Here is a 14,251-nt window from a genome sequence, read left to right on the forward strand (position 1 = left end):
CAGTAAGAGAAAAAAATTTATAGAATTAGGCCCACAGATAGCCTAATGTTGAAGTTAGCAGAGACTTTTTTTCTTTTTGTTTCTTTGAGAGATGAGTGAGGGAGGGATAGAGGGTGAGAAAGAATCCCAAGCAGGCTCCACGCTCAGTGGGGAGCCTGATGCAGAGATCTAACCGATGACCTGAGCCAAAATCAATAGTCAGATGCTCAACCAACTGAGTCATCCAGGCGTCCCATCAGAGTTTTTTAAAAGGCTATTAAAAAGTATTCAAAATTTATAGGATAAGATGGACAAAATGGGTATAGAGATGGGGATTCTCAGCCCAGAAACTCTTAAAAGAACCAAATGGAAATTATATAATATCTGAGTATCTGTAATGAAAATTTTACTGAATGGGCTTAAGAGCAGTGAATGCAAAAGCAGGCTAATCAAAACGGTGCAATCTAAAGGACACAAAAAAAGATAAAAAATACATACAGTATCTGAGAACCACAAGATGGTATCAAAGGTTAAACATGCATCTAAATCAAGTCTGGTGTATGCAGGGAAGGAATGAAGCAAAAGGAACAACCATAAAGATAAAGTCTCCACATTTTCCAAAACAGCTGAAATGGCCTCAATCACAGATACAGGAAGCTCAGCAAATGTCAAGTAGAATAAATATAAGGGCAATCATAATTAGGCACATTAGAGTCAAATGCTAAAAAGCAAAATTAAAGAGAAATGCTTTGAAAAACCATAGAAAACAGACATTTCATTTAGGAAAAAACATAACCAATGACTCACATATCAAAAATAACAGAAACAACAGAATGGCATTATTGAAAGAAAGTGCTATAAAGGTGGGGGGGACTTATAAACTTAGATTTCTAAATCTAATGAAAATATCCTATAAAACTGAAGGTGGTATAAAGATGCCTTCAGATAAAAGCTGAAAGTGCACAGAGAAAAATTATACAGCAAGTTGCTAAAACTGAAGGGAAATGATCCCAGATGGAAAAACAGATCTGTTGGAAGAAATGAAGACAACCAGAAATGATAATGTGAGTATATGTAAAAGACTACTTTTTCTTAATTTCTTAAAAAAATCTAGTAATTGGGGGCACCTAGGTGGCTTAGTCGGTTAAGTGTCCAAATAGATTTTAGCTCAGGTCATGATCTTACAGTTTGTTGGATCAAGCCTCACATTGGGCTTTATGCTGACAATGAACTGAGCCTGCTTGGGATTCTCTCTCTCCTTCTCTCTCTGTGCCCCTTCCCTGCTCATACTCTCTCTCTCAAAATAAATAAATAACATTAAAAAAAAATCTAGTAATTGGGGCGCCTGGGCGGCTCAGTTGATTAGGTGTCTGACTTCAGTTCAGGTCATGATCTCACAACCCTTGAGTTCGAGCCCTACCTCGGGCTCTGTGCTGACAGCTCAGAGTCTGGAGCCTGCTTCAGATTCTGTTTCTCCCTCTCTCTCTCTGCCCCTCCCCTGCTTGTGCTCTGTCTCTCAAAAATGAACATTAAAAAAATTTTTTTAATTATAAAAAAATAAAAAATCTAGTGATTGTGCAATGATGTAGGTGGAATTAGAGAGTATATAATGCTAAGTGAAATAAGTCAGAGAAAGACAAAAAACTATATGATTTCACTCATGTGGGCTTTAAAAAAAAAAAAAAAAGGACATAGTGGGGAGGGTGGGGGAAGAAAGGCAAACCAAGAAACAGACTCTTAACTACAGAGAACAAATTGATGGTTACCAGAGGGGAGCTGGATGGGGAGATGGGTGTAACGGGTGATGGGGATTAAGGAGTATGTATACTTGTGAGGAGCTCTGGGTGTTGTATGGAAGTAGTGAATCACTAAATTGTACATTTGAAACTATTATTACATCATATATTAACTAACTGGAATTGAAATAAAAGCTAAAAAAATCTAGTAATTGCTTAAAGCAAGAGGTAATAAAGTATTATGTGGTTTATAAGGTAAGAAATATGACAACAATTGCACAAATGGCTAGAGATAACTAAAATTATACTATTATAAGCCTTTTACATTGTACAAGTAGCAATATGATATTAATTATAAATTCTATAATCAAGTGAGAAATTAAGGATATAGATTATAATCATTAGGGCAGTCACTAAAAAAACTAAAGAGGTATAGCTTAAAAAAATCCAACAGAATGGATTATAAAACCTAAAAATTACTCTATTAAAGGCAGGAAAGGAGTCACAAAGGAAATTAGGATAAATAAGAAACAAATAGAAAGTTGGCAGACTTAAGTCCAACCATATCAGTAATCATATTAAATATAAATACACTAAACACTGCATTTAAAAAGAAAAGATTATCAGACTGTATAAAAATAGTAAGACCCAAGAATATGCTGCTTATAAGATACACACTTTATCTTTTTTTAAGTTTACTTATTTATTTTGAAAGAGAGAAAAAGTATGAGTGGGGGAGGGGTAGAGGAAGAAGACGAGAGAGAGAATCTCGAGAGAGAGAGAGAGAATCACACTGGCTGTGCAGAGCCTGATACAGGGCTCGAACTCCCAAACTGCGAGACTATGATGTAAGCAGAAGGTGGATGCTTAACTGACTGAGCCACCCAGGTGCCCCAAGAAGCACACTTTAAATACAGACACGACAGGATTGAAAAATAAAAGAGGGGAAGATCTATCATGCAAATACTAATCACAGAAGGCTGAAGTGAACATTTTGATATTTAAAAAGTAGAAAAGCAAGAGACAGAAGCTGGATCTCAAGAAGAAGCAGATATGTGAAAACTAATTCTGATGTGAGGGAACTGGTATTGAGAATATGTGAATAAATAACTCTTGAGACTAAAGTATGAATGAATACAAAGCATTAAGAGAGGATACACTATAAGTTATTTTGTTTATAAATTTTACCTGATCTTAAAATATTCCCCAAAAACATATCTGCATATAAATTGGAGATTTTTTTTTTTTTTTTTAATTTTTAACACTTATTTTTGAGACAGAGAGAGACAGAGCATGAGCTGGGGAGGGGAAGAGACCGAGACACAGAATCCAAAACACGCTCCAGGATCTGTGCTGTCAGCACAGAGCCCGATGCAGGGCTCAAATCCACAGATTGGAGATCATGACCTGAGCTGAAGTCGGCACTCAACCGACTGAGCCACCCAGGTGCGCCTAGAGATTCTTTTCAATGACCTAGTGTTAGATAGCATAGTGGTTACAGAACTGGTATTTAAAAGAGATCTAGCACGATTTCTACCCTTAAAACTCCCACTTTTGGAGAAAAAGTAAAAGTTCTATATGAGTGAAATTCTTTTCTATCACTTTATAAATCTTCAAAATTGTGGTTAAACTGGAAATATACCAAGTAAGGGGCTATAAAACCTATCAGTACCCATTAGATTAAGTCTGTGTAACGTTCAGCTTGGTTAACCTGTAGGATAGTCTCTCTATCCTGCTGCCTCCACAAAAGTCTGTTCTATCTCTCATTGTTTTGCTGCTACACTTGTTAACAGAGAATTTAGACCGATTGTCTACCGAATTTGGTCTTTAATTTCTTATAATCTGGCTTCTATATCTACCACTTGGATGTAGTTCTAACTGCTATCTTAAGGGTTATTAAACTTATTAGCCTCCACATCTTTTAAAGATTCCTTATTTTCCTTGGCCTTTGAAATGCAGGACATGGCAGGGTGGGATATTAACTCTGAGCTGCCTGACAGTACCACCACACATCATGCTTCCCTCTTTACTATCTGTGACTTGTGCTTTCCAGCCTTCATATCTTTGCTCATAACTTGTTCTTACTTCTGCACAACTCAATCTTCTCCAACCTTCAAGGTCCCTTGGCTCCGCAGCTGCCATGATTACAACCAGATGAAATGATGTCTCCCTTCTTTGACTTCCTACAGCACTTTTCTTACTCCTCTCTCAACATACTAGTAAAGTAGAAAGTGATCAATCATGTCCTTAATTATACACGATCAACTGTCTTGATTAGTAAAAAGGCCAACATTATTTTTTGAAATACTGTCCACTCATTACCACTAGGCAATTATCAATGTGCTGTAGCCCAATAGACAGGCTAAATTATGTCAAAAGGAACATTCTCTCTCACCTGATATATTCTTCTTTATTTTCTTCTGTCACAAGAATATTGCCACCATTAGGTTTCAAATCATGACTCTTGATTTCACCTAAAATTTCTTTATCGACAGAGAAGTACATTTCCAAACCACATTCCTCAATATTGTTTTCTCTGCACAAATGAGATTAACACTATTTGTTATACTAATTCAATCATGTAAAAAGTATTTAAGTAAAGGAATGTGTTCGATAATCACTATAAAACTACACCAGCAAAATAATAAGAAAACTAGAAAGATTATGCTCTAAATCATATTTTTGCCCAAGATCTTGGGTATATTCTGCAAAATTTATCACACCGAATAATGAGACAAGTCTAATACAGATCATTTAAATTCAATAAACCAATTACAAGCTTACAGTTTAAGTTACCAACACTATAATGAAAGCTATAGACTCTATTTTGATAAATTAAATGGAAACAAACTTACTTAACCCAGATGAGAGAATTGTAAAATTCTGGATCAATAGATTCTAAATCCTTGAGTCCAACTGGTTTGTTCAATATACGCTTATAGAATGGCAAAGAAAAACCTGTGTCTATGAATTTCCCATGGAACAAAGCCTATATAAGAAGAAAATACCATTTATGATAATTTATAATAGAATGTTAAATTAATTCTTCACTTAAAGCTCCCCTGTCATCTATTAGGGCATATTTTGGGAAAAGGGCAAATATAACAAACTAATCTTTAAAATGTCTTAGTGATGAGAAAACTTCAAATGAGAAAGTTAAAGAAATAATGCTTTAGTATTGTTGAATTAGCAAAGTAAACACAGTTCTCTATCTGTACTTACCATGGCAATAAACCTGCCAATAAAACGAAAATATTTCAGGTGATCTGGATTGATATAAGAAGCAGGATTAATCTGCAAGCAGTAGTTATCCTTCCCTGCATATTCAAACAGGCAATACATGGGGTTCAACACCTCGTGTGACAAAAGAAAGAACCACTCTCTGAAAACAAAAGAAAATTTAGGGTGAAAAAACCATGCCAACAAATCAAAAGAGCAGAGCTACAAAGTTCTCAGGAATCTACATTCCTCAGTTGGCGACAGTTTCCTAATTTCTTGTTGATTTTTACTGCTTCAGTTCAAACCTCTATTTTATAGAAAGGATATTTACACACTGCCTATTATTATATTTCAAAGAATCTAAGACATCATCGACTCAAAAGACATCACTACTTGATGAACCACTAAAATTTTTTCTAATTTTAATTGTGATACACAACTAATGTCAGAGACATTAAATATGAAAGTCTTAGAATCAATGAAATACTATACAGAGGCAAGTTTAAAATTCACTATTAACCCATGTAGCTGAAGCAGTACCCATTGTACTCCGACCTGTTCCTAAGCCTCATGGTGCTCCTCATCAAGTGCCACTGCTCTCTAAATGTGAGATAAATATGGAAAAACTTCCAATTTCACAGAGACAATAAAACACTTAATTCAAGACACGCATTCATTAGAAAAATGCTCTGAGAAGCTCTAATTCAAGTGTTGTGAAAAAACAATGTTAACATAAGATTATAGTGACTATGTAACATGGATGGGCCTAATAGAACAGTAGGCATAATCAATTTGGGACAATACAGGTGTGTCTGAAATTTCTTTTCCTGTAGGAAAGTTCATGGCCTCTGATAATGCTACTTCTATTTATTAACACTATTTGATTTTCTAATTAAGAAATTTTAAATGAGTGCCCTCCTCCTGAATTAGCTTTAACTTGTACAAAATTAAATGTTTCTAGTCATTTATTATTTCCCAGTGATTACTTCACACACTTTGAAATGTGAACTTTACCACATAAATAAGAACTACTAAAATGTAGCGATCATTTAGTGAGCAAACAAAAAAGAGGGTCTGAACTAAGCCATTAATAAACACTATTTCTGCTTTTTACAATAATCCTAGAAAAGTAGATATGACTATTCTCATTTTACAATGAACATATTTGCCCTAGGTTGTACTACTGAGTGCAAAAAAAGGATTCAAATCCAATTTTGACTTCAAAGTCCTTGCTTTCCACATTGCCACTGCTATGGAAATATTTGACCTGATGTGCTAGATTGTTATAGAACAACCAAAGGAATTTCTTACTTGAGTCAATCTTCTAGGGTTTGATTAGAAGCTCCAATATTAAGAAAGCTGAATTTAAAATTTCAACTATTTTACACAGCTCTCTGTATCTTAAAACAGATATATTAATCTCAGGTGGAAATTGAGGATCTGTATCGGTAATCTGTGATGGGGAAAATAACCTGATCCCTATAGGGCTTTGTATGCTCTGTGGAAGAGACACAAAATGGGTAGACTGAACACTGGCTTCTAGTTTGATGATTGGAAGCTTACATCCAGGCTCTACAGCTTAGTTAAATGCCTTAGGTGAGTCTCTAAACTTCATTATTACCTCTAAAATTCTATCTTTCAGGGTTATCCTGAGGATTAAAGTGAATGATGTGGGGGAAGTCAACTAACAGTACCTTAGAAAGTGCTGAATTAGGGTTTGCTGAAATTCTGTAGCTACAGCATAATAAAGGTACAATACTTTGCTACATTTCATTTTCCTGAAATATAAGATTGAGAAAATACTTGCAAGCAAAGTGTAATGATACCTTTGGAAGAAAGGAACTAAGTTCTGAGTATTCATATTATCACTACCTTGCTACACCTCCATAATCTAAACCTTCTTCTCCTGGAAAAATCACCCACAAACGTCTTCGCAGATCTTGGGGATTGAAGCTCATTATCTACAAAACAGTAAAGTAAAAGAATTGGTAAAAGCAGTCGTTGAAACACCATTTGACCACTTCCAGGTTTGAAATGTTCTTCATTCAAGGTAACTTAAATTCCCCACGACATAGAAGGATGTTTGTGGTCTAGTCAATACCCTATATACAGAAAATACATTGAAGTTTGTAATGTTTTATATATTATACACCTCTATACTTTAATATACTTTCTAGATACAGATCATGAGCGCATGTGCAAGCAGGAGAGAGGCAAAGAGAGAGGGAGACACAGAATCTGAAGCAGGCTCCAAGCTCTGAGTTGTCAGCAGAGAGCCCCATGTGGGGCTCAAACCCACGGACTGCAAGGTCTTGACCTGAGCCAAAGTCAGACGCTTAACTGACTGAGCCACCCAGGTGCCCCTAAATAATCTCACTTTTAACTTATAAAGTTGCTTCTTTCACTTGTTTAGAGCAGAATAACCATGGACATTGTCCTTTGTTAGGTCATCTGAGTGGGAAAAGGCTTGGTTTGATTAACTTTGGGTTTGTTGTATAGCCAAAAGGTATACATATTAGCAATTGGCTAACCTGGAAATGAAAACCAGTGGCTGAAGAAAGAATATAGTTAACTTTGGAAACTCATTCTCAGTAGAAATGGAAACCTGTAAATACCTGGAAAAATACTCAAATTTTGTGTCCTACTATAGTGGTTAATAAGATCATCTTCATGTTTGAAAGGCAGCATCATTATTGCAATATAATAAGTAGATAGATCATTTGGGTTTTTCCTTTGAAAATTATGTAATTACTTGACTAAAATTGGGCCAACAGAACATTACAAGTATTACTCTTAGAAGAAAAGTGACCAGACCTAGACAAAAAGAAGTGGATTTAATGCCTCTATTTTATGAAAGTAGAATAAACTCTCACATTTAAATATCCAGAGAGGCTCAGTTAGTAACCTGCTTATGTCAGGGCTCAATTCCCACAAAACATATACATTACTTACATGAATTCATATCCCACTAAAAAAACCCACAGATGTAACAAAAACTTCAATGCTTAGGACAAATATTCTACAAATAGTATAGTATACAAATAGTATAAGTTAGCAATGCAAATGAGAGATATTAAAGGTTAAAACATTTGTTTTCATTGGTTTGTTTGCTTCTAGCTCCCTCTGGCTATTCCTTGTCCCTATGGCTGTTCCCCCAAACCTATGGCTGTTACTGATCTCTCTTGCCATTCTCCCAAATCTAAGACTGTTCCCCTGGAAATTCTGGTTGTTCTTTTTGTCCTGTGTCTGATACCTGAAGATTTGCTGTTCCCTGGAAAAATTACCTTTAACTAATAACCTTTAATAAATGCCTAATATTAAAAATTGTTTTTTTCCTCCTGCAATTTCCCCCATGAGCAAAAACACTACTGCAAAACAACTTTATCTACCACTTAGGAAGAAACTTTGATGCTACTCTTGCTATCAGATTTGTCATTCTTCCAAAGCAATCAAATTTTTCTCATAAGTTTTTATTTCACATTTATTTGATGGATATCAAATTTAGGGTGACAATTTTATTTTTAAATGTTTATTTATTTTGAGAGACAGAACATGAGCAGCAGAGGGGCAGAGAGAGAGGGAGAGAGAATCCCAAGGAGGCTCCACACACTGTCAGTGCAGAGCACTGTGTGGAGCTCAAACTCATGTACCATGAGATCATGACCTGAACTGAAATCAAAAGTTGGATGCTTAACCGACTGAGCCACCTAGGTGTTCCTATAGTGACAATTTTAAACAACTGTTTTAGTACCATCTGGTCTGTCATTCTGCCAAAGTCTTTAGGTTTCAAAGTCAAAAAATAAAGAGATATTTAATCATTTAAAACATTTAAAGATGTTTTGTATCTTTTCAGCACTACAACAGTAAGTTATATTCTAAGAAACTAGCCCACCAGAGATTGACTACACAGTTGTCATGAATATGAAAATCAGAAGTAGATAATGACTAGGGTGGGGAATGGCCCTGGAGATCAAGGGAATCACTCATAATTCTCTAATTGCTCTTAGTCAAGCTCTGATACTAAAAAGTTATCTGCTCCTACTTAGGAGGATGCCAATTGGCTTTGCCCTTCAATGTTAATTATTGAGGTTCTATTAGGAAATGTACATGACTGTTTCTAAAACCAAGTAGCCAGGTATCTCAGCCAATCTGTCAACCATCTCAGATAATTTCTTTTCCTTCTGCATTCATTTTTAAGCTGTAAGTACCACAATTATCACAGAGGCTTGATAATAAAAAATCATGTCCAGGAGTGCCTGGGTGGCTCAGTTGGTTAAGCGTCTGACTCTGGATTTTGGTTCAGGTCATAATCTCATGGTTTGTGAGTTTGAGCCCTGCTTTGTGTTCTGCACTGACAGCATAGAGACTGCTTGGGAATCTGTCTCTCTACCCCTCCCCTACTTGTGCTCACTAGCTTGTTCTCTCTCTCTCTCTCCTCAAAATAAATAAATAAATAAATAAATAAATAAATAAATAAATAAATAAACATTTAAAAAAATCATGTCCATATCTGGCCATAAAATAGGGACTAAATAGATGTTTGCATTTTAAGATAGTTTTTCATTGGTCATTTTAATCTTCCTTACAACCAAATCACTTAACATTTATTTGCAGTTGGTGTTAAGTTGCAAAATAAAGGTAAGAGTAAATTAACTTGGGTTATGAGGGCAATAAAAAAGTTTGTTGACTACTTCTGAAAAATATTTTTTATTTTGGTATTATAACCACAGACCAATTTCTTTCCTATATAAAAATCGTTTTTAAATTATGAATAACAAATGCTTATTGTAAAAATGTAAGTAACATACAAATATAAAAACAAAGTCTTCTCTCTTCTTCCTTTCTACCCATCTAATAATGTTCATATGGATATTTCCAGACTTTTGTCTACCAAAAAGCCTATTTTCTTACTCAAATATCTATTTCTTTTTTTTTTTTATTTTATTTTATTTTTTTTTTAAGAGAGAGAGTGTGAGTGTGGGTGGGGCAGAGAGCAAGGGAGACACAGAATCCAAAGCAGGCTCCAGGCTCTGAGCTGCCAGCACAGAGCCGGACGTGGGACCCGAACCCACAAACCATAAGATCATGACCCGAGTTGAAGTTGGATGCTTAACAGACTGAGCCACCCAGGCGCCCTCAAATATCTATTTCAAATCAAACACATAGCTTAGAAATAAAGACCCGAAACTCACCACTTGAAATTATTCTGATATTTCAAAAGTACAAGACATATACACATACGAAACTATTTATATGTTCCAAAATCTTAAGTACTAACACAGCTGGCAATACTTAATTTAAGGACTCCAATTCAAAAATTTCCAACTGTTTAGACTTGGAATCAAAAGTGGCTCTGGGCTGGCAGCCATGGGGCAAATCATCAAGTGGATATAAAACAGTACCTGCTGAAAGGAATCTTCAAATAATGTTTTTCTTGTCACTGTAATCTTTATGTGCTGTGGCATCGCCAGTTGCTGAAACATAAGAATGACTTAAATCAACTTTCACCATTAAAATGGCCTATCGAAAAACTAAAAGGGTAAAGTTTTATTTATTTTTTATCTTTGCTTACAGAAATAAGTAGACTATGAATATGAATTTGTTTCAATAATGTTTAATCATGCATTTGTGAGCATTCATGCTAATTAAGATCATTTAATATATAAAAAAACAAGATCTCATACGAAGTGCTTAATAAGTCAAATCTTTATTTTCAAAAAGCTAATTTATATTATTCTTGCTTGCATGGGCCCTGTTAATTACAAGTTTGAAGTTTAAAAATACTCATTATAATAACACTTTACTAGTACATTAATTTGATTTAGAACCCATAAAGAAATAATTAAAAATTCAGCAATTATTCATTTATATATCAGAAATAATTGACCATATCCAGGAAAAATACTCAGAATGTAATGATGTATAGGTAACAAACGTTAAATATGAAAGGGGATGGTTACAATCTATACATCACAAAATGTTTTAACTCATTTGTTTGAAGATTTCTGCCATCTGAAAATTACTGGTACTGAAAGAAGAGTAGCAGTTTTTTTATTCAAACTGTTTTAAATTTATTCTTCTGGACAACAGAAGCCACAAGTGATCTGATGAATCTATTTCTTTGCCCTAAAAATAGAGAAGAGAGATTCCAACGCTTCCCATTTTCTCAGTTCTTCTAGAAGTTATTTTCACAATCACTGTGTAATATTAGCAACATAACAAAGAAAAGGGAGTACAGAAAAGTCTTGAAACTAACCTGACACCAGAACCGGAAATACTGAACCTTTGCCTTGAAGTCCCGTACGTAGGCTATCTGTGGTCCATTGTCTCTGTTAATATGACATATATAGCAGCTTGTAAGATAATATATTGAAGGAAAGCAAAATACCATACTCCTTCAGTACATAGTCAAATATTAAAATACTGTAGCACAGCATACTTTTTAACACCACCTTAAAAATAAGATTTCCTAGGACTAGTTTTAAGTAAGAGACAGAAATTTAGATCTTTTTAAAGACATTGTTGTGGGATTTTCTTTTATTTAGAGAGAAATCCAACAGGACTAAGTAAAGGAGGTTCTATCTGGGAATGTTGCTTATCTTCAAATCCATTCTTTCCTTTATCCTTAAATGAGACTCCTGGTATCTACTTGGGCAAACTGTTAACCTAGAATAAAGACACATTTCCCACAGTGGTTGTGTGACTTAACCAGGGCCAAATAACTGTAAATGTTATATAGGACTTCCAGGAAGGCTCTTTTAAAGAGAGCAAAGATAGCTGGAAAGGGATTTTTTTCTCATTCCAGTTTGTTCTTCCTCCATATTTCAGCCTGGAGTATGACTATGATAGCTGCTATGAAGTTTTTAGCAGCTATCACACATTATGAGGTTACCTTGAGAAAAGAACCCATGATGTAGAATGGTATAACAGAAAGAAGCCTAGATCACTAATGACACCATGGGGCTTCCAAGCAAGCCCTGGAGTTCTTTTAATTTCAGTTTCTAAAGGTTCAATGTAGAAATAGTTGATTACAGGGGTGCCTGATGGCTCAGTTGGTAAAGCATGTGACTCTTGATCTTGGGGTTGTTAGTTCAAGCCCCATGCTAGGTGTAACATTACTTAAAAATAAAATCTTAAAAAACAACAACTGAGTTTGTCTATTGACTTTGTATCCAGCAACACTATTAAACTCACTAGTTCTACTAGTTTATTTTCTAGATTCCCTATGATTTTCTATGTAAACAGTTATATTATTTCTATAAAAAAAATAGCCTTACTTCTTCCTTTCCAATCTATATATCTTAAAAAAATTTTTAATGTTTATTTATTTTCAAAAGAGATGGGGGCAGAGTGTGAATAGGGGAGGAAGAGAAAGAGAGAGGGAGACACAGAATCCAAAGCAGGCTCCAGGCTTTGAGCTGTCAGCACAGAGCCCAACGCGGAGCTCAAACTCACCAACTGTGAGATCATGACCTGAGCCAAAGTCAGATGCTTAACCGACTGAGCTACCCAGGCACCCTCTGTATATCTTTTTTTTAAAAAAGTACTTACTTTTATGGTGCTCCTGTGTGGCTTAGTTGGTAAGGCATTGGACTCTTGATTTCAGCTCAGGTCATGATCTCATGATCTCAGGCCCCACATTAGGCTCTGCACTGGCAGTGTGGAGCCTGCTTGGGATTCTCTCTCTCTGCTCCAACCCTGCCCACACGTGTACTCTCTCTCAAAATAAATAAACTTTAAAAAATAATTATTAAAAAAATGTTTACCTATGTATTTTGGGGGGGGGGGGGGGGTGGAAGAATCCCAAGCAGGCTCCACACACCAGGCTCAATCCTGTGAGGATCATGCCCTGAGCCAAAATCAAGTTGGATGCTTAAATGAGTAAGTCACCCAGGTGCCCCCCAATCTATCTTGTATTTCTTTCTCTTAATTCATAGGACTACCAATTCAATGATAAAAGAAGTAGTGACAATAGATATTGTCTTACTCTTGCTCTTAAGGGGTATTTCATCATTAAGATAATGTATTAAAGTTTCCAAGGCAGCTGACAGTTTACCATAAACTGACATTTTATTTTCTCAAGTGCTTTCTTGAAATGATGATTTTTCTCTTTTAATCTGTTTATGTAGTTAATTGCATTGATTGATTTTTGTATATTAAACCAATCTTGCTATCCTGCAATAAACTTGATATGATGATAGTATAATATCCTTTTTATAGCTTGCTGGATTTAATTTGCCATTTTTTTGTTAAAGATTTTTATACCAATGTTCACAGAAATATTAGCCAGTAATGTTTTATACTTGCTTGATTTTGCCATCAGGACTAATAGGAGCCTCATAAAGTGAGTTGGGAACTGTTCCAATCACTTATATTTTATGAAAGAATTTGAATAGATTGATATAATTTATTACTCATAGTTTTAATAAAATTTACCAGTGGAAGCCATCTAGCTCAGACTTTTCTTTGTGGGAAACTGTTTAATTATGAATTCAATTTCTTTACTAGATATAGGGTTAATGAGATTTACTATTATGTCTTGTGTCCATTTTGGTAACTTGTATCTTTCCAGGAATTTGTCCATTTGTCCTAAAATATCTAACATCTTGGGATAAAGTTGTTCAAGTACACACTTTGTTATCTTTCAATGTGTGTATAGTATGTTAGTAATTTGTGGTTTTTTTCCTCCTCAGGTTTACTAGGGGTTACTGACATTATTTTTTAAAGTTTTTTATTTATTTTGAGAGAGTGAGTAGGAGAGGAGCAGAGAGAGACAGGGAGAGAGAATCCCAAGCAGACTCTCTGTCAGTACAGATCCTGAACATGTGGCTTGAACTCATGAACCATGAGATCATGGACTGAGCAGAAACTGAGGGTTGGATGCCCAACCAACCGAGCCACCCAGGCATCCTGGGATTATTGATTATTGATTATTAATTTTCTCCAAGATCCAACTTGTAACTCTGACTTCTCTACTATTTCATTTTCATTTCATTATGCTCATTTCCTTTCTTGTGCTTATTTGGGGCTTAATTTTTGTTTCTAGATTTTTATTTATTTAAAAAAATTTTTTTTCCAGTGTTTTATTTATTTCTAGGAGAGAGAGACAGCATGAGCAGGGGAGGGTCAGAGAGAGAGGGAGACACAGAATCTGAAACAGGCTCCAGGCTCTGAGGTAGCTGAGAGCACAGAGCCCGATGCGGGGCTCGAACCCATGAACCGCGAGATCGTGACCTAAGCGAAAGTCGGACGCTTAACCAACTAAGCCACCCAGGCGCCCCATGTTTCTAGATTTTTAAAGTGAAAGCAGTGATCAC

General features: G+C 35.4%; 1 protein-coding gene across 3 annotated transcripts in view; it reads right to left on the bottom strand.

The window, feature by feature from the left end:
• ITCH (itchy E3 ubiquitin protein ligase) overlaps nucleotides 1-14,251 on the bottom strand; it is a 139,836-nt gene that overhangs the window by 15,568 nt on the left and 110,017 nt on the right. For all 3 annotated transcript variants that reach the window (XM_039248704.1, XM_039248705.1, XM_039248706.1), the window contains exons 15-20: nucleotides 11,191-11,263; nucleotides 10,337-10,408; nucleotides 6,807-6,895; nucleotides 4,938-5,097; nucleotides 4,571-4,704; nucleotides 4,111-4,251 (exon numbers count right to left, since the gene is read on the bottom strand). In XM_039248704.1, the coding sequence (XP_039104635.1) occupies nucleotides 4,111-4,251; nucleotides 4,571-4,704; nucleotides 4,938-5,097; nucleotides 6,807-6,895; nucleotides 10,337-10,408; nucleotides 11,191-11,263 (669 nt within the window). The remainder of the gene's footprint in view (nucleotides 1-4,110; nucleotides 4,252-4,570; nucleotides 4,705-4,937; nucleotides 5,098-6,806; nucleotides 6,896-10,336; nucleotides 10,409-11,190; nucleotides 11,264-14,251) is intronic.

Source organism: Hyaena hyaena, unplaced genomic scaffold (assembly GCF_003009895.1).
Source record: "Hyaena hyaena isolate Hyena2069 unplaced genomic scaffold, ASM300989v1 scaffold_315, whole genome shotgun sequence".
In the NCBI taxonomy this organism is placed as follows: domain Eukaryota; kingdom Metazoa; phylum Chordata; class Mammalia; order Carnivora; family Hyaenidae; genus Hyaena; species Hyaena hyaena.